This window comes from Cenococcum geophilum, assembly GCF_001692895.1.
Source record: "Cenococcum geophilum 1.58 unplaced genomic scaffold K441scaffold_28, whole genome shotgun sequence".
NCBI lineage: Eukaryota > Fungi > Ascomycota > Dothideomycetes > Gloniales > Gloniaceae > Cenococcum > Cenococcum geophilum.
The window spans coordinates 444,136-465,384 of record NW_027137586.1 but is presented as its reverse complement, the minus strand read 5'-3'; the positions used below and the strand labels follow the sequence as shown (position 1 = coordinate 465,384).

General features: G+C 39.8%; 3 protein-coding genes across 3 annotated transcripts; 2 read left to right on the top strand and 1 right to left on the bottom strand.

The window, feature by feature from the left end:
- The first annotated feature begins 1,901 nt into the window (after positions 1-1,901).
- Positions 1,902-5,460, top strand: K441DRAFT_661875 (kinase-like protein). The gene is made up of 9 exons (XM_067648951.1): positions 1,902-2,106; positions 2,208-2,913; positions 2,963-3,873; positions 3,935-4,071; positions 4,125-4,268; positions 4,319-4,367; positions 4,429-4,631; positions 4,688-4,861; positions 4,969-5,460. The coding sequence occupies exons 2-9, from the start codon at positions 2,284-2,286 to the stop codon at positions 5,061-5,063; spliced, it is 2,343 nt and encodes a 780-aa protein (XP_067502614.1). The 5' UTR covers positions 1,902-2,106; positions 2,208-2,283; the 3' UTR covers positions 5,064-5,460.
- On the bottom strand, positions 5,391-8,149 carry K441DRAFT_613289 (uncharacterized protein). Its single transcript, XM_067645636.1, has 8 exons — positions 7,581-8,149; positions 7,393-7,480; positions 7,119-7,336; positions 6,764-7,065; positions 6,389-6,709; positions 6,140-6,334; positions 5,894-6,090; positions 5,391-5,797 (listed from the first exon to the last, which is right to left on the bottom strand). The coding sequence occupies exons 1-8, from the start codon at positions 7,765-7,767 to the stop codon at positions 5,782-5,784; spliced, it is 1,524 nt and encodes a 507-aa protein (XP_067502613.1). The 5' UTR covers positions 7,768-8,149; the 3' UTR covers positions 5,391-5,781.
- A 1,173-nt stretch (positions 8,150-9,322) lies between these two features.
- K441DRAFT_723812 (uncharacterized protein) lies at positions 9,323-11,765 on the top strand (the record flags this gene model as incomplete). The annotated part of the gene is made up of 8 exons (XM_067654100.1): positions 9,323-9,604; positions 9,666-9,726; positions 9,778-10,201; positions 10,253-10,395; positions 10,450-10,540; positions 10,593-10,676; positions 10,732-10,962; positions 11,326-11,765. Exons 1-8 carry the CDS (start codon positions 9,399-9,401, stop codon positions 11,763-11,765), a joined length of 1,680 nt encoding a protein of 559 aa, XP_067502612.1. The 5' UTR covers positions 9,323-9,398.
- Between the last annotated feature and the right edge of the window lie 9,484 nt (positions 11,766-21,249).

Genomic DNA, 21,249 nt, shown 5'->3' with positions numbered 1-21,249 from the left:
AATTCAATATCCAAAAGGGCTAATTTGAAAGATTGGCACAGAGACAAGGAAATTAGGGTATACATACACAACTGAAGTAAGCCTAACTGAAGTTTTCACACTCAGGATCATAATCCGATCCACACATTGATGAGCTTTAACCCATATCACAAGGCAACGATCAAATAGAAGAACCATACGCTCACTACCGGCTAGGTAAGCTGATGTCTTATATTTAATGAGGTTTCTCAATCGTCTTATTCAGTTTTAGCATCATCAATGTTCTAGGAGCCATGTGTAAATATAGAGTAGAGATATACTATATATCAAGCTATCTATAATCTTCAAAGGAAAGGTACTTCTTTACGTATGATATACGCCGGGACCATAAACAAGGCTGGTAAAACCATATTGTGGGTTCGATGCACAATGCAATATGCAAGCAGAGCATAGGATGTAGTACCTAATATCCAAACTATCAACAGTGAAGACTCCCGGCTCTTGTCCGCAGTCGATTGGCGTACATTAGCCCGCGAGTGGAATGGAGGTTTCAGAATGGGGAGCTGTGGTTCGTTTTGTGTACGGAAAGTATAGGCCTGTTAGTACGTTCTGGATCCCCTTGTATTACTGACGCTCTCAGATATGCAGCTGTGACGGTTGGAGGATAAGTGCAGTGTGGGAGGTGTGTTTCAGAAAGAAAACTGCTAGAGGTATACACGGTATGAATAGATTAGCGGAGACCATCAAGGTGCGTCCCCTAGAGATAATTTCAGAGACGAATCCCAGCCTTCCCGCGGTGGCGTTAACTAAAACGTTCCGATATAGATCCGAGATCTCAGATAATAGAGACGAGGGGCGGGATGTGAGGAAGAGAGATAGGTTTGCAAATGGTCTAGGAAGTACAGTTATGCAGATTCAAAGCAGAAAATCTTAGATGAGCTGATGATGTACCTGGTCTGACCATCTACAACCCTTTGGGGTATGTGCCAGTCGGTTCAACGTTTGGTAGGATGGCAACTTTGAGTCTTCACCGGAACGCCACCAAGCTTACCTAGGTTAAGCGTTATGCTCGAGAAGCCTCCCGTCCTAGTGATTGGTTTGACGATACCAGGTTTTCGATCCTTCGTCCTTCAGCATGAACTTTGTAGAGATGCAGGAGACTAGTCGGCCGCACTTGGGCGTTCTACATCGGCAAGCACGTAGTCTTTACATTTAAAAGCTAGGTATTCTATCAAAGCAGTGTGTGTAATGCGCAGCTTATATACACTGCCAGGTAGGAAATTTCCGCAATCGCCTCCCTCAGTCTTGAACAAAATCGATGGCGATATGTGAAATGTAAGACGTGACAGGTATGAGTTCCACAGCAGAGGATTGTGGCGTGCCAAGAAATCATGACAGTAGCCTCGGAAAAGCATCGACAGCTGCCCAACGGCAACACGACTATTGATGCTCTTTCCCTCAGTACTTCCCGTCTTTTATGGGTCAAATGTAAAATATGCCGCCAGTTGGGAGGCTTCCCGACCCGTCGGGCCTTAAGCATATGGCATGCTCCCGACGAACATCCTCAGGCACAGCAATGCTGGTCCGACACATTTACCAAGATTTAGTGTATTCCCTCCCAAAAAAAAGGTTTTTGGATGACACGCAAGCTTCGTGAGTTATGAATCCAACAACGTACGGCTAATGCAGGCGCCCAAACTCAGTGCTTTGGTTACCACGTTGCACATTTTTACTTGATAAGCGGAGACCTTGCCAGTCAAGGCCCCCGCACGAATCGCAAAGCACATATCTAAGGGGGAAAATACCGAGAATCTCTGCAATAAAAAGGGTATCTTTGTTCTCTATTCTCCTCCCGAGCAGGGGTCTAAAATGATATCCCGTTAATCAAAACGCACTTTGTTGGCTGATTCCCGAGCGGCTAGCCGCTCTCGGGGAGTCCTCAAGGGCAAGTGAAGGAAGTAGCATCTCTCCGACCTTTTCCCCAGCAAATCTCCCTGCTGCGTAGACGCAACCGCTTTTGTGGTGAAAGGCGCAGACCTCGCGACCACAGGCAGAGGACCTCGGTCGATCAAGCTTACAGGCGCTTATCCAATCATACTACACAACCACAGCCTTGATTACAAAGAGGTAAATTTTTGTGTTCACGATACTCATTTCTAGGGCAAAACAGCCAACTCCACCGTCCAACATCTAGAATCACCCCCACTAATTCATAATAACTCATTTAGTAAACGTTACTCCAGTAAAGCCTTTCTGAAACCCAAAGCATGCTGTTTCTGCTAGGTCAATCTCCAGTCTCTTCTCATGGCGCCATCAGTCTGTGAAGAGGCGGCGTTAAAGCTCGAGACGAAAATGGTAACTCAATGTTACCAAAACCGGCCTCAGGAATGTCCGACGGATTTTTTTCCGAGAGAAAAGGTCGTCGAGGAGTTAATGTTATCGGCCAGAAAGATCTATCTATGCGACTGCGAAAGATGTAAACGACTTTCTGGTAATGAGGACAAGCCGGACAACCGAGCCAGTTGCATTGAAGAGATTGAGACGAAGCTTCTGGGGGAATTCCTGTTGATATTTGCTCTGCTCATACTTCATACGAAACCAGGGCTAATCACCGAGTTTATTAACCGAAATGTCAAGTTAGATGGATCTGGGTTTTTAGACGCTGAGCATCTATGTTTCTTGCATAAACTGAAAGGCGTCATACCCAATGAAGCCGATTTCCTCCAACGCAAGATTCTCCAGGATCAGTTCAAGTTCCAGATCAGAGAATTGAATGTCTCAACCGAAATCTTAGAGTATGATAAGAAGGAAATTGTTCCCATTCATGACAATGATACCATCGAGGGCAAGGGACAGTTTGGCACGGTGATAGGGTTTGAGTTCCCGCACAGGGATTACGAGGGTACCGGTTTTAAGGAGTTTAAAAAGGGGATTGTAAGCTCTACCCTACCTACTCCAGCATCTCTTATCTGACATTATTAAGCGGCCCCGGTTCGTCCGTAAAATATTCTCTGGCAAGAAGGTCGATGCAGGGAAGGCTGAATGGGATATTTATGTCCGCGTTGTCAATCCCGTATGCAATTCTCATCTCATGCAAGCACTAAGTGCATTCTCTCATGGTGAATGTTTCTCTATTATTTTTTTGCGTGCTGATAGTACGTTTGAAACACTTCTTAAGAGCGACGAGCCAGAGCTCACTTCAAGAGCAAGATGGGAGCAAATGACTGAGGTCACGAAGGCGCTTGCCTGCCTGCATGAGGCAAAGATATACCACTCCGACCTGAAGCCTCAGAATCTCCTCATTCAAGACGGACAAATAAAAATTTCGGACTTTGGATCAGCTCAAGACACCGAGGAGACGGAGAATGTTGAAGAAGCCAGGATTTTGCTTGCTGCACGGATATATTCACCTCGAAAACATGAAGGAGAGTCTGCCTACGATGTTTACTCTTTGGGAGCCATGCTCTCCGAACTTGCCGCTGCCGATATCCAGGGACGTGACGGTCTGATTGATTATCGGAATACTCGATCGTCGGAGGACGACGAGTCGCTTATTCCAAAGTCTAAGTGCTTCTATCTCCACAAATCCGGAGAATTGAAGACTGCAGTTAGGGACAGGCATGTAAAGCTTCTAGCGCTGCCTGACGAATTAAGTCTTTGGCAACGCGGATTTTACACAAGAGACCTTTTCAACCTCATAGAAAACATGCTCGCAGGAAAGTCGGAAGAAAGGCCTTCAGCAAAGAAAGTTCACCAGACGCTGGAAAAATTCATACACCAAGCATCGGGTCATCCTGACGAACAGGCATCAAGCTCCCAACCAAAGTTGAACAAGAACATATGGTATGAAAATAGAGACCAGTTGATAGCCTCAGGAGACCCACATCTCGATCTGTAAGTAGAACATCTTTCGTACTAATGTCATAAATATTTTTTTCACTGATCATGCTTTTAGGTGTGCCTCTTACCGTGAAAAGCGTGTCAGATGCAGAATCTTCATCTACCAGAGAGGTACCCATCAGGCCCTTCGGATTACATTCTGTTATTATCTAGAAGGCAACACGAGCATTCCAGACAGTCATTCAGCCCTATGTGAGTGTTGATAGTAAATTTAACAGCGTTTGCAAGACCGATAACAAACATAGTTTGCGGCAAAGCCCCCCGTGTGGACACTAGTCAACCTACACGACAGATCATGGGAATTATACCATGTAGTACTGACCCTAAGCTGATCAAGCTCTTGTACCATGACAACTCCACTGAAAGTTATCAGTTCAGATCTAACGAAGGTGAACGGACTGTTGTTTGATACGTTTATTATGTACTCATGGTGTTATAGACGCATTCCGGTTTCAGAGAAAGTTTACCCACTACCATGTTCATGAGAGGTCAGTCAGCTTAGGCGCTAAAGTATTCTAATTTGTTGTTGTCTGACTACGTTATCTGAAGTCTCTCATATCAAGCATCATTTAAGTTCAAGAGAAAGCCTACGCTGGGAAACTGGATATTCAGCCTATTTATTCGTAGCCACTATGAACCCAAAACACACGAAGGCCAAATTCAGCTTTGGACTAGTGAAGAAATTTCGCAAATTCAATCCTCATTCAATATGAAGATAGCCATTATCACTACTTCAGTATTCCTCCTCGCAGGTAGACAAGTTTTCGGCCCCATTAAGTCAATGTAGATGAGTGCTAACGGACTCAAGTCCCCGGTAACACAAAAACATACAAACTGAGCGTGGAAGGACCAAGCCCTACAGAGCTGTCCTTAGAAGCTTCGGTTCTTGAAAGGGATTTCGAAAAGGGCATGTCGCATAATATTATTTCGGATCTCAATGAAATGGACCACGATATTTCTATCCACTTTCCCGATGCTAATGGTGAGTTTCGTATCTCTTTATCAACTGGTGATATGTGCTCTCATGGAAACCCGTTCTAAACTGACTAGAACTTTAACTCGACACATGAAATGACTAACGGGTTACAGGGCGAAATAATGTCTTGAACGAGCTGAAAATACTCGACAATAAACTGATCGAGCTAAAACGTGAGGCGCAACGCTGGAATCGTGGCGACGATTGAGCTGAGGCTGAGAGGAAGTTTCCTTATTTCACGAAGACTCTTAAGTGATGAGAAGCACCTCTATCGAGACTCCGAGCCACAGCTGGTGCACCCTCTGCAGCTCCTTAATGTTGACAAGGTCAATGGCATTTCCGCACCTAGTCTAGGATATCATCATTAGATTAATGTTTTAATTTAGGTAGGAGAATGAGAATCCAAAGTTATGGTTTAGATTTCCTAACTGATACGGCAGATCGGATTCTGGGGCTACTTGTTTCCAAATTGTCATTGTACATAAAATTTAACCCTGCATTCGCAAAGTATAAGAGTATACTGCCGAAGCGTTAGGGATTATATAGCTAGCTGACTGTTAACTACCGTGCCACCAATACAGTCAAAATATAGAGAAAATTCCACGGTTAGAAGGTATTATGGCGAGTGAAAGAAACATTGACGGTCAATGAAATGATTTAAAATAGTCCCATGTCCTAACATCTTGCTTTATTGCCGATTTCTTATGGGAGATCTGTCGCTAAACTAAACTATTGCACGAGGCCCGGGACTTTACTCAACCAGTGATCTTTTTGGACTGGAGTAGAGTGGATTTGAGCTCAAGTCCAAATTACTTGCAGTTTAGCTTATTCCTAAACGGGACTAACGCTTGCCTATTAAGGCTAGCAGTCCACTCCACACCAACTTTAACCCAGTCCAAAAAGATCACTGTACTCAACTGGCTCACTCATTCTTGTTTATACCTATAAAATGTTAGCCAAAACAGGTATAAAATTCGGCGAGACGAGTACCAGGACAAATTCCCAGCCTACATCTCCCCTGTGCATGGAGAGCCTCACAGTAATACTTCGCTATCAAACTCTCTCAAGCCCTTGTTCGCAAATCGAGTGCTTTTCCACCACCAGAACCAAGAAAATATTGTCAGACTCGAAAGCCCAACAGCCGTCACAAGATAGATCCATATATTTTCAGCTACTAGCAACATGTAATGGTCGCCTCTCGATACGAATCCGAAGAAATTCGAACCGAAAAGCGTCTGATTATGTTAGGATTAGGATAACTTATTACTATTGGAGAGCGCATACTGCAGCGAAAGTTGCTGGGAGAAAGATTGCGGATATCAAAGCTATCACCATTGTTGATCTGGTGTCAAGAGTTGACTGATGCGTGAGCTGTTTGATAAGTTTATTTTCTTGGATGCTCTGTTCTGTTATGTCGCGGACGGCGTGGTTTAATCGATTGCTATTATCAGCTTGTCGCACCTCGTGAATATTCTGAACCTGGTGTGGTCTGTTACCAGATGGGGCACAAATTGGGTGAACAGCAGCATTTACTAAAGATGAGACGCCATGTGCTCTTGAAATTAAGCATGTGATTCTCGCCGAGTGAGTCCGTTGTTGGAACAGGAACAGCTCAACTTGAGAATCAAACATGTCGAAAGACGTGGCCAATGAAGAATCGGGCTTGGTCCTCTGCCTTATACGATGTATACATTCCTTCAGGTGGACTCCTACTTGAACATTAAGTCCTAATATGTGACAGAGTTGGTGAAGCTTGTCAGCGAGCATTTGCAGATTTCGGATATCGGAGAAGTCTGTTTCAATATCCCCTTCACCTGTCGGACCCTTAATGTTTGTGAGGAACCCTCGTTCGCGCTTGTCGGAGCCATCAGTCAGAGAAGTAAGTCGGATGGAAGAAAATCAACTTACAAGTTTTCTAAAGGACTCTTCTAGATAATTGATGTAACCTCTCCAATTCTCGGAGACACTCAGAAGCACCATGGCATGAATCTGGAACTGGAGCACGCACCTCGTCTCTTTTGAGATCTGAAAGGAATTTCTGAATCGTTCCTCTAGAGCGTCTGATGCATGAATGAGAATCCAGCTGCAACACTCCCCTGTCGTGCTGTCACGGCGGTACTTATGGTAAACCCCGGTATCTCTGATTGAATAAGGATCTTTGAGGAATGCTCTGCCATGCCCTGCCACGTATTTGATATTGTAGCCAATTTCTGAAGGATATTAAGCTGCGTGAAAAGCCACGACAATACCGGAAGCAGCATACCATAGCCATCATTGGCAGAAAAGCTATCTAAATTTACTGTTCGAGAGATAGGATGACAGAAGAACGTGGAAAAGCTCTCATCTATTGGCTCTGTTTTCTCCCCAAATATGTGAACAATATCAAGAAAGTTTGGATGAACCTCCTGATTTGCAAACAGCTGTCGAAGGTCTTCTTCAGAAATTTGAAGACGACTCCAAGAAAAACTTTGGCGAATAGAACTGAACACTGCTGGTCAGTACCTCTAATAAAAGACGCATTTTAGGTATCTTCATACAAAACAGCTGTTGGGCCAATTGTGTTTAGGAAAGTGGTAAGCTGAGTGGACCCCTTCAGCCTAATGAGCTGCACGTTTTGCGGTTCGCCTATTGCAATATGAGCTTGTCGGTTATTTTGGCACACAAATATATGAAGTAGAGCGGAAATTAGTAAGCCGTGAGGAGAACGATGAAGAGATAAGAGGACCTTTTCCTATGATAGGGTCAAATTTGAGAGCCCATAACTGGCTATCCTTCTTTGGAGCAAACAGTCGCTCTGCATCAGCAGACAGCCGGGCGCCGCACCGATTGGCATCAACGTAAAAAGAAGGAAGGTTTAAGTTAAATGGGTATTTTGCTAAGTCGTCAATCGCCTCTGGATCTAGTTTTCCCATACTCGCGTAATGTGAATGCCCTGTATTACCAGGATGGTCTACGAGCGGACGGTTATGCTTATACCTGCCTTCAAGGCGACGGGCAAAAACATAAAGGCAAATGTTGTGAGTCTGAGGCAGAATCAACACACCGGTAAAGACGTAGCAGGGCGAAGTTAGGCGTAAAGAGAGGAGGCCGATGAGCTGTCTTTCACTAAGTGATTGCCCCAGGATGGAGTTCTCGTTGGCGGCGTAGAGGGCGCCCGACGATGACCTGGCTCAGCCGTAACGGAGTCCTTGCGGCGTGTCCGCAGGGCACCTAGCGCTTTATTTCAGGAATGATTGGGCAGGTGGGTTGTTTTCGGATTCCATATCGCAGCCCTTGTTGCATGTTCGTTTCATGCTCACTGTTTTCGTTTTATCTTATTGAAGTGCAGCCCTCTTTGGGATAGGTTAGCAAAGCCAAGCTCAACTTTCGGCCCAGACTCAAGCTACAACCCAAACGCGACCTCAACCCACTGGCAATACTGTTCACACTGTGCATGCTGTTCATACTACCCTTCTCTTGAATCTACCCGAGCTTCCGTCCGTGTGATATCTATGACATCCCAGTCTATTCTGAACGGTGAGCGTTTCACCTGACAAATGAGGCCGTCTGGCCCCCCACCTTTACGCTGTGCCGAAACAAAATATGGGATGGCAAGATCACTGAAAAAGCATCCTCTCTCTGCATTGCATCGCTCAAACCGCCCATATGAAGAAGCGCCCGCAGAAGCTCGCCAAAACCATTCAAACTAATCCACACCTCCGAGCTCAGCTCAGCCTGGTTCCCCGAGTGCATTTTCGCAGCGAACCTGTATTTCCGCAATTTCATCCTTCGTTTTAATACGTTTTTTGTCAGCCTTCGACGCAGAATGGCCCGAGACCATAGCCTTACTTTGTATAACTTTCGCGGCACCGAAACTCTCCATCCTTCATCGTCCTTGCATTCCTTTTTAATTAGTATTGTAAACGGAGCACAGATGATGATGAACGAACTTTGATTTCAAAATTGTTCGGAAACAATTCTTTAAGACAGTCGAATAGTATTTTCCTATCGGTTATGTATCGGCTGGATATTGTTTGAACTACCCGTGCCATCCCGTAATATGAGAAGTGGTTGGGAAGTCGTAATGTATCTGTTTCCGATTATCCAATGTATCGAATATTGCTTTGGTATTTTAGAGATGAATGATCGCCTCGATATGCCTGTGTGAGGCCTTCGGTGAGTATCAAGACAAGGGAGGCAAGGCACACTTCCCGTTCTATTATTCTCCATCATCGCTCTGCGAGACTTGAAGACTTTATGCACTGCCATGATTATACCCATGTGACCAAAGCTGCGGCTTTGAGCTGCATGATAGCAGATTCCAGCTGTTGCCCCGCCGTCAACAGCCATGGTGTGGAAGGGCTGGTCCTGCCATGTCTTTTTCGAAGAGCCTCAGCCCACCCCATCTTAGTGTGTTAAGCTGGATATTTTCTACCCTCTCTCGCTGTTAGCTCTCGGTTTTCTTAGTCTTTCGTCCGCTTAACGTTTGGATTTTGTAGATAGTGGTGCCCTTTGCCGCTTCGAATTCCACGATTGTGCAGCTTTCCGTACGGCCTCGTGAAAAATGTGCCGAAGACGTCAACCAACAGGGCAACAGGGCCTCGCACTTGACAATTCAACGATCAACACGTGGGACGTTACCTGCCTTATCATCAATAAGATGATAGGTTGTGGTATATTCATTTTCCCGCCTCTCGTGGCACGACTCGTCGGAAATAAAATGGTGGCCATGATGATCTGGATTTTTGGCAGTTTATACCCATTTTGCAGGTAGACTTTCTCTAAAATACGCCTAAACACACTTATTCCCAGCCGGCTGACTAGGTGCCAGTATTTACATCTACCTTGGATATGGCGATGTTTGGCCATTCAATGGTGGTGAACTTATTTACGTCAGTTTCTGAAAGTTAGGCTATCCTTTCCCCAACTAACATTTTCTAAAGGTTGCAAGGACACTAACGCGTCCACCAATCATCTCTATGTGCTTGTTTGCCTGGTTTTTCGTTGCCTTCTCACCACCTGCTGGTACTTCATTGGCTTTTGCACAATTTATTGTTCCCGCGAAAGCCGAGCATCCAGATCCATGGTTCGTGAGGTATATTGCCACTCTTCTAATTGTGGTGATCAGTTTCATTTCTTATCGGTGCCCTGCTTTTATCATATGGGCAAATAGAATCTTAGGCACAGCAAAGGTTTTACTTATAGTGCTCTTGGTATTTGTAGGTGCTGTAGGATACACATTTCAGAGATATGTAGTACCTGAGTTCCCGGAGTTACCCAAAACGTTCGAGAAGGAAGGTTCTACTCTAGACATCGCCCTAGCAATCTTACTTGTGCTTTACTGTTACTCGGGGTGGGAGAATGCAAGTAAGCTACATTAAGACTGCCTTGGATGATGTATCCACTAAAAACAGGTAGACTATGTGGCTTCGGAGATATATGGGGGCCGCGATACTCACACGAATGAATTTTCCGAGCTTCGCATAAGGAATCTGAGGAAGGGGGCTTTGTTGGGAGTCAGTGTGGTTTCTCTGGCCTATTGTTGCCTCAATCTCTTCATGGTAAAGTACTGTTGCTTTGATGGGGTTGGGATAGTCTAACGAGGTGGATTGAAGCTAGCAATATTGGAAATTGAGTCGATTTCTGATAAAGAACGCCTCATGGCGGTAAAGTCTCTGCCAACAGGGCTCCTTCCGCCGACCTGCAGTCCGAGCACTATACTGACACATTTTTTAGTGCTTTGGCGTGGATATACCAGGTTGGGTCTCGTTCGCAATATCCATATTTATCGCATTATCTGCAATGGGTAGCGTCATCGGCGTTACCTTCACTAACAGTAGAGGTAATTGAGACTAAGCAGACTAGTAATTCATATCAATTGAACTAACGTGTTGAAGTCATAAGACAAATTGCCAAGGAAAAATTACTCCCTAAGTACGATATTTTTCAAGGGAGTTCAGAGTACGGTATCTCAGCATGGGACGGAAACGGGACACCAAGCGGGGCGCTCTTTCTCCACGGAGCTTTAACTTGTGTAGCGATATTACTCACCCCTATCCGCCCTGGCTTTCCGGAGGGTCTTTTCTTCACAACATGTCTATTCTTCTTTGGCCATTCCATGCTATGCAGTAAGTTTTAGCTGGGCCGTGCAACACACTATACAAAGCAGCGTCTCGGTTTGATTAACCTTGGAACAGTCCTTCTCGGAATTACATTTTGGTCCATCCCCAAGTCCGAACACGCAAATCAGTCAATAGCTACAACGCATCAATTCATTGGCAACGCCGACGGCCAAGGCATTGTAGAAGCTCGAACTACTAGGAACCTGGAGTTGGATGAGCAAAGAGTGACTGAAGCTCCATCGAATTCTAGACAGCCAGCAGAGCCAGATCAACCTGAAGGACCAACAGGAGCCACCGAAGCCACGGAAACTCAACAATTTGCAGAATTGAGTGGGCATTCAACACACGAAGACTCTAGAGAAAATGGAGAATCTAGCGGCCTCCCGAGGCCTGGTAATTCTGAGGAGCAGCCGTTAATCTGTGAATTCTCGGGACATGCCAGCATCCGGCCTTGTGTCCAGCCTCAAATATCCCCATGGAACTTCCTACGGCTCTTGTGGACTTGGTTCGCAGTGGTGTTATTCACTAGCTCCCACTTATTCATCGTCATAATGCTGTGCTTCTGCACCAAAACTCCAGATGGCACGCCTCGAAGAACTCGAATCGAATTTCTCCCAATCATAGTATTATTAGTATGCAGCTTAGGCCTTCTATATGGGATATACATACTTCTGGTTAGCTGGGACTTCCACTTTGAAAACCCCATAAACCCCAACAACTTAGAAGGGCGCGTTACAAAGCACCGACAAGGATGGAAATTTAAGTATCCAATGGTATTTTTCATTTCCGCTTCTAATAGGCGTGGCTGACTTGTCCTAGAAGCCGACTACCAATGATCCGGAAGCCGCGCCACCAGCACAAGAACTCTTGCCGGATCTGGTCCGGTGTGCAAATCGGAGAGAGTTTCCTGGTTTGCTTAACCAGCAGAGTTGGAGGACTCTTTGGGGTAGACTGAAACTTAAGACAGACTTCACTGACGGTGGGGAGAACCAGAGGGCAGCGTAATTCCTAATATGTGTAGCATATAGCGGGCCCAACATGAGACATTAACCGCGACGTGGAACTCGCATTCAATTAAGAGGTTAGACTTCTCCCACCAAGTTAGTCAAAACAACGACAAAATCGCGTCCTACATTTCTCACATGTCGGGCGACAGTTATTGCTCTCCAGTGTTGTGCGCATTTTGAAATCGCACCATCTAATTCTGATTGATTGCATTGATTATTCTAGTAATGTACTGATTTCTGTTGAAAATCGGGTGGCTGGGCCTAATATAGGGTGGCTTTTACTAGCCACCTGATTATTTGTATATATATATATGCTTCTTACTCTATCAAGCATTAAGTTTGCTCCTATTTTTGACTCCCCTTAATCGTCTATTTCAACAATTTCCTAGATCGATCTTAGCTTGAGACAGGTTCTAAGAGTCGCATTTACTACTTAATTCTCTCATCCATCTACTGTCTCATTTGCTTCCTAATTGCTCACCGTGTATGTCGTAAGGAAGGCATAGCAAGCAGTGATGTCAGCGGTTAGGTTAGGTTACAAAAATGAGGCCAAAACCGATCCAAAATTCGGATTTAGGCTACTAACCGGTTATGTAACCGGTTAAACCAGATCAACCGGATAAAATATATAGATTTTGGAGTAATATAGTGTATAAAGCGGTAAAGGTGCTTAAGGAAGGTACGGAGGAGTTGTATAAAGTAATGAAATAGTATATAGAGATCCTATAAAGCTTGCAGGACGTCAGCAGTGATATTAGCGATCAATAAGCAAATTAGAACGTCGTACTTACTATCGCGAGTCTTGGCACGGTGTTAAACAACGATTAGTCATTAATTATAAAACAATGAGGGCAGTATATGGGCAGTAATAAGGGTAACGCGATAAGGGTAGTAGTAAGGGTAGTAATAATAAAGGTGACGCGTTATGGGCGACGTGATATAGGCGACGCGATAGGGATAACGCGGTTAGGAATAACTACCTTAACTTTATTAACTCCATTAAATTAACTATATCTAATTGATCTGATTATCTACAAAGCCTCAAACGGATTAACTCGGGCGTTGCTACACGGCAATTTTAAGCCAATAGACGAGGCTTGGCTCCCTTAGGTGACGTTCGCCCTTACCCAAATCCTTACCACTAAGGCCTTACTGGTTCCTGGTTACCTGGTTATCGCTAAAGCTTCAGAACCGATCCAGATTAAGCCAATAAAATTGTCTAACCGGTTAGGCTTTGAATTTTGGTATAACCGAACCGATCCAATAAAGTAACCTAACCAGTGACATCACTGATAGCAAGTATGTGGGTGTAAAAATACAGGTAAGATGGTCATTGAAAAGGAGCTACCCGTTATCTCAAAAGGGGGGCAGTATTTTGATATTCCAAACCATTCTCACAGTAAACCTAATTAGGAAGGCGGTAGTAGCCGACCGTCATAACTATGCCGACTGTTATAACCCTATTACCTACGTTATATAATATATAATAATATATAATACGCCAGGTACTTTAGATTAACTTAAGGTCTATCTTTTTCCTTAAGTTTAAACCTTTATCCTTGGTAATCTAAACGTTATAAAGTTATTTACTAGAACTAAGATATGCTAGTTATTTCTTTAAATCCCTTAAAGTTATAATTAAGGCTCTTTTAATATAACTTATACGTTATTCTATAATAGCTTAGTCTTTAACTATTAAATGTTAATATATATATAAGAATATAAGTAGTCTATCCTAAGAAATACTGTTTAAATTTGGAATTAGAATATACTAGTACCAGGGTGTTTAAGACTTACTTTTTATAACAAAATGCCTATATATAAACAGACCGCTAATAAAAAGGGTGCTACTTTAAGGTTTTAAAGAATTAATACAATCCTAATAATAGCTAACGCTACCCCAACAATAAGAATAGCAGCGCCTCTTAGGCTCCCTTCCCTATCCTATTTCAAGTCTCTAGCCAATCTTATATAAAAAATTTTTATAGCTAGGTATAAGACGTTTCTATATAATTTTATATACGACTTTTACGCTGTCAATTCCAAGACAGTTTTCCCTAGTATTACCGTATATACCTCTACTACTTATATATATATGGCTAATAATGGCTTTAAACGTAGATAGTGTTACGGCTTATACAAATGCCTCTAAACTAAAGCTTGTAGAATGCTGTATTACAAAGATACTAAGCTAAGGAGAAGGAAAAGGGGTCGCTAGGACCGATATAAACAAATATATAGGGTAAGCCGCTAAGGCGCTAGCTTTGGGCAAGCTAATCGTAGGTTAGTAGAATATAGTAGAATTTGGCAGGTAATGTGCAATAGCGCCATTATATTACCCCCCTCTTTAAAAGAAAGCCTGCCCTTAGGCTTAGTTAGAAATAGGATAGCACTAGGCTTATAAAATATAAGATTATAAAATATAAGATAAGGAGAAAAAGGGGATATAAGTGCGTCCGGACTAAGTATAAAAGGCAATTATAGGTTAAGTAAAAGTACTAGGTTAGAAAGAGTAGCCGCTAAAAGTTTTAGTATAGATCTAACTAATTAGATAACTTTAACCGGCGGTCAAAGTTACTAGATATTTAAAACTTTACGGTACTAGCAGAAAACGGCAGAATATAGCAGAATTTGGTAGACAGCTATATTAGGGCTTTAGGGCGTTCTTATTCCTATACTCCTCTAGTAACTTATTATCTTTATTATACTAGTATTTTATTTACTTATTTAGGTACTTTAGGGGTCTAGGTATATTAGGGTATTAGTTATAAAACTCTTTAAGCTTCTAGGGGTAGCCTATAAAGTTCTATATAAGGTACTAGGTTAGGTTTAGGTTATAGCCCTTTTATTAAATATAGTATTTTAATATTCCCTATACTATTTTATAGGCTAATATTTTAATAACTTTCTATTTATTATTACCATTTACTTAAATTAGTAGGAGAGGCTTATTCTTTTATCTAGGTAATAGGTTGTTTATAGCTTTCCGTAGATTATCTAGCGAGAAGATAGGATGCACCTTAATTAAATCCGGGAGCTTTACCTTGTATAAGTTGCCTATCTTCTTAAGGACCTTATACGGCCCTACTATTTAGTAGTCTAGCTTATAGCTAGGTTATTTAGTCTTCCAATTCCTTATTATAACCTAGATTATATTACTAGGGGCAAAGTTAGGCTTTTAACAGTGTTTATTTACCTACTATTCTATTAATCTCTAGGCTTTTCCTAGGTTCTTATAGGCTACTATCTAAACTTCCTCTAAGCGTTTAGCGTACTATTAGGCCTCGCTATAGGATAGCTTTTCTTATATAATCTAGGGTTCTTCTAACCTTTTTTAGTTAAAGCTTATACGGGGTAAGTATCCTATTTTTAGCTAAATTAGGGCAAACCCTATAGAGTTATAGGGTAGGGTTACTTAGGCGTAGTCTATTAAGGGTAGTAGTTTAGACCAGTTATTTTAGAAGTAGTTAATAAAGGGCCTAAGCCTCTAGTCTAGGTACTAATTTATAATCTCCGTCTAACCGCCTATTTAGGGGTAGTAAGCTATAAAAAGCTTTAGCTTAATGCCTAGGATTTAGGTAAACTTATTCTAAAAGGCTAATATAAACTATGGCCTATAATTAGATATAATAGTATTTAGTAGTCCGTAAATTTAGTAGACGTAATAAACGTATAGCTAGGCTACATTTTTAGTATTAATGTTTTTGTAATAGGGAATTAAAAACGGGCGTTTGCTAAAGCGGTTAACTATAACTATAACTATATTATATCTGTTACGGTCTATAGGTAGTTTATAAAAGTCTATAAAGATATACTACTAAGGGCGCTCTAGTATTAGAAGTGGCTTAAGTAGTCCTAGGGTTTTATCTCGTAGGGTTATAGCTCTTTAGTAGTCCTCGCAGTTCTATATATATTAATTAATATCCACAACTATTCTTAGCTAGTAGTAGCGGCAGTTAATAATTTTATGGGTTTTATTCTTACCGGGGTATACTATAGAGCCTTAGTAATAAGCTTTATAGATTAGTTCCATCTATAGATTATTAATATTAGGGACTATAAGCCGCTCCTAGTATAGAAGCAATTCTTCCTCCATTTTAAAATTAGGGTTTTTTTTTCGCGGCTTAATTACGGAGGGCCCTTAGGGCGTCAGCCGTGCGGTTTATAGTTAGGAGGCGGTTAACTAGCCCTATTAGCTTATTTAAGGACTCCTCTATTAGTGCTAGCTTGTTTTACTAGGAGTCTAGCTCCTTAAGAATCTATAGGTTAAGCTATTCTAAATAGAGGAGGGCGCGAGTCCGATATTAGGACTTTAGCTTATCCTAGGGTCCTATATCTTATTCTCTTTAGGTTAAGATATTAGCCTTAAAGTTTTACTTACTAGAACAATATATAATTATAAAAAAGAATTAGAAAAGTATTTTAGCCTACTAGGCTTATTATTTAGTAAGCTGCTTTATAGTTATAAAGTACTTTAGGGCTTTATAATCTGTATATATCTTAATCTAAGAGTTTATACCTTTAAGCTCTACGCGCTATTAGAAGAGTAATTAAATAATAGCTAGTATTTCTTTATTATGTACTTTATAGTTATACTTAGCTAGGTTTATTATTTTTAAGAAGAAGGTAATAGGGTACTATTTACTATTTAGATGTAACTGTAATAGGATTCCTACTATAACCCTATTAGAAGCGTCTATTTCTAGCATTAATTTAAGGTCCGGGTTATAGTAATAAAGAATTAAGGAAGAGATAAGCTAATCCTTTATCTCTTTAAAGGATTCTATATAGTTATTATTAAAGATAAAAGGCGTATCCTTCCTAGTTAGTCATATAAGGGGTTTTACTATAATTCTATAGTTACGGATAAACTAGTAGTAGAAGTTATAAAAATTAAGAAAGGATTAGATTCCTTTTACTATATAAAGGGGCTTCTAGTTATAGATTACCTCTACCTTTTTAGGGTTAACCTTAATTTCTTTTATAGTTACGATAATCCTAAAATATTTTATACATTTTACCCTAAACTTGTATTTCTTAATATTAACTTATAAGCCCGCGTTTTATAGTCTTTCTAGGACCTTCTTAATATAAACTTAATACTTAAGTTCGTTATCTAAGTATATAAGAATATTATCTAGGTATGCCGTACAGAATTTATTAAGGTAATTAAAAAGAACGTTATTTATATACCTTTAGTACGTAGCCAGTCTGTTTATTAGTTTAAAAAAAACTTTATATTTATAGAAACTATAACGGGTATAAAATATTATTAAATCTTTAGATATAAGGTCTATCCTAATTTAGTAGAAAGCTTAGCGGATATTAAGTTTAGTAAAAATCTTTACCTAGCTTAAATATATAAGGGTCTTATTAATTAAAGAAATAGGATACTAGTCCTTTTAAGTAATAGCGTTTAGCTTTTAATAGTTAATACAAAAATAAAGGCCTCTATTAGGCTTTTTTATAAATAGGATAGGGGAAGTAAAAGGAGCTTAACTTAGCTTAATAAACCCTTTATCTAGGTTATTAATTAAGTACTACTTTATTACTTTTAGCTTATCCATTAATTATTAGTAGAGGGGGCTATAACCTAGTAAGTTATTAGCTTCTAACTAAATCTTATAATTATACGTTTAATAAGGGGGTAACTTATCTAAGGCTACTTTTAAGAATGTATTTTTTATAATCTATATAAATAGTAAAAAGGAAGCGTTTAACTAGTTCCTTATCGGTTTCCTTAGCTAGCTTTTCCTCTCTATTATTAATAATTTGGTTAATCTTATATAGGCTTATTGTAAAGACCTTATTATCCTTTTAGTATATATTAAAGTAAAACGCTATAGCGCTAATTACGGTAATATCTACTAAGCTCGGACCCCTAGAACTCGGCCACCTTTAGAAGTCGGCCACCGAACCAAAATCAAACCACCAATTTGTTAACTTATTTTCTCCACAACGAATTAATCAATATGGACCAAAATAAGTAGAACTTATAAATAGCTATTGTAGATTTTAAATCTGGTGTTTATAAGTATGCGCGAAAAGCTATACTTGCATACAGTGTCCCTTTGTTGGTTTTAAGCGATTAATTAAGTGATATGCTACTAGGGCAATTTATACACTAATATAAATAGTAATTAACTTCTATATAGGTGGCCTTGCTTATTAATTGGGTACTTAAATATAATTTGTAAATATTTATTCCCTTATATATATAATTATAAAAGAATAGTAGTCTAAATGTTTAATTAAAATAGCGATATAAAGCCCCTAAGTAAAATATAGGTAATTAGGTATTTTAAATAAAAATTTTATATAAAATTTCCCCCCTAGTTAATAGAAAGTATATAAGTTAATAGGTCACAACTAAAGTAAATTTAAAAATGATATAACCTTTATAAAAAAGTATAAAGGAAGGTTAATATATAAGTAGAAAACACCTAATATATAAATGAATTTAAAGTTATATTAAGTGTATATATAAACTAAATTACTACCAAAGATACCTTTAAAGAGAAAGCCTTTATATAGTTACTAAATAATTATAAATAGGTATTTATTATAGGGATAATATCTACCCTTAATTACTCAATTAAACTTCTTATAATTTTTTTAAAAAGGAAAACACTTTTAATTAATATAATTCTACTAAGGAAAAACACTCTATTAGGTATATATAATATTCAAAGATAGTTAAAAGAATAAATATTATTATATTTAACTAATTTACTATATAAAACTGGGTTTTTAGCAATAAAGCCCAATTATTATTTTTAATAGCTATATAAGCCACTATATAATTAAGTTTTTATTAAAATATATATAATATAATATATAACTTATTTTTCTACTGCTTTATTTAATATAATAACCCTTAAATCTATTGTATTTCTCCTCTATATAATTAAAATATTAGGACTAAATTATAAAGCTCATATTTCTTAATAATATAACTTAAATTAAAGGGTGCTGCTTTACTAAGTATAACTATAAAGCCTAAAAGGAAGGTCTTTTTAGCAAAAATAGTTAAATTTAGGTAGTATACCTTTAGTATTTATCTATAGAATCCACGTAAGGGCTTTAAGTCTTTATAGGTTAAAAATAAGGCTTTAATAAAGGCTTTAAGCTTTAAATAAGCTAACCGTCATTAGTTTAATACTATAGANATCCTAAAAAAGCCTTNTAATATATATTAAGTAGTTTATANCCTTTATAACAAATATATACTTAGTTAAAANACTTAGTTACTTTTCTAAAAAGGAAGTCACTAACTTAAGCAACTTACTGTAGAGACTATATATAAGGACGCTTAAATATATAGCTCGCAATCGCAGCTTAAAGACCTTAAAGGTCTAAAAATTCATAGAAGGTAGCTATAGGTCTAAATATAGAATTTAGAAATATAGAATTGGTTAAATAAGGTATAGAGGAGGTAGAGGAGAAAGAGGCTAAAATAACGACAAAGGAGTTAAAATTAAAGCCTAAAAATGCGCTAGGTAGAAAGGCCAGGGCCAATATATTAAATTGCACGTAGGGGTAAGGGGTTAAGTTAATTTAATTAAGTATAAATAGCTTTAAAAGTGGTAGGGTTTGATTCGCTTAAGTGGGCGAGTTTAGGGGGCGGCCAAGTTCTAGGGGTCCGAGCTTATAGGGGGGTTATATAATAATAGGGGTATATATAACTTTAGGGGCTTCTAGGGTACTAGCGTTATTATTACTCCTTTTAGCTCCTATCGCTATAAGCGACGTACACGCTAGGCTATTAAAGGTCTTATAAAAGAAAAGATAATTGCCTAACTAGTTTATTACCGGTTAGGCACTAAGGATAAAGGTCCTTTATTATAGGATAAGTTTAAAACTATAGTTTAAGACTAGATTAGGAACCTTATAGTAAGACGCTTTAATAACGCTATAATATACTATACGGCTATTATAAAGGAGAACTAGAGGTTTAATGTCTTTCTAGCCTATATACGTAGCTTAAAGGACCTCTTCTTATATACCCCTTTTTATTAACCCTAAATAATAGGTAGGCTTTTAGTTCTTATATTTCCTAGCCTACTTATCCCTTAACCCGCCAACGTCTACAAGGTAGGTGGTCCGTACGGAACAACAGAATTAAAAGTACGCGTATAGCCACGGAGCCTTAATCCTATGGATCCTATTAGCTAGTCCTTATCGATAACGTGTGGACGAATTTTGGCGGGTTAAGGGATAAGCAGAGCTCTTTTTAATAGAACTTTGCCTAACGAGTAAGAATTACTAAGGACCTTTTTAATAAAATCTACTATATAGAGCAATTGCTTAATACTATAAAGCTCGCAGAAGATCGCGTAAGTAGTAGCGGTAAATTATCGCGTATAAAGCGCGGTCGCAGTATAGGCTCTATAGAGTTAGGTTTAGGAAACAGAACCTAAAAAGGGCAACGCTTTAAGTAAACTTCTAGGGAGAATACCTAAAAGCCGGACGGCTTAAGGGACTCCCTAGACGCTAGTGCTACGCACGTAAGTTAAAGGACCGTAGGCGGCCACCATAAGGAATACTAAAAGTAGGCTAATAAAGAGAAGTTAGCTTAGCCTTCGGAAAACCTAAAGCCCTAATAGCGTATCTCTTTTAACTGCAACTAGGGCCTAATATAGAGGGAAAAAAGAAACGCATTATAGTATATATTACGATAGATATACCCTAGGGCGAAGTCCGCCTATATACTTTATATAATAATAGGTACTAAATTAACCTTATTAATTAAGATATTAGAATTACTACCAATTCGAATAAGAGGAGCTCTTGCTGCACCCGGCCTAAAAAGACCAAAACCAACTAAAAGAACCCTGAAAAACACCTAGAGAATCCCCCTAAGATGTATGCATCGCAGGGGAGGCACACGTCAAACGACGGTGGTTTGCACTTGCGCGCGTCCACCAGAACCACGCCTAGTAATGGCCCTCTATAATAAGAACGGGCGAATACTATACTATAAAGCGGAAAGACCTCTATTAAGAAGGCATCTAATAAAATATAAAGCCTATTAGATGTATCTAGTATCCGCAGTTGTGGGGGAGTAACTATTAGCTATAATAAACTAATGCAGCTAGCAGAATAGCTCCGCCAGTTTAGTAAACCTTAGGCGCCCTTCTAGTAAACCCTTAACTAAATCCTCTAATAGTTAAGCAAAATTAAAAATAAATAAAACCCCTTTTTACCGGCGAACTATACCTAGGCCGCTATAGCTACGTATTTATAGTATAGGGAACCTACCCCCCTAAAGACAATATCTGGGTAT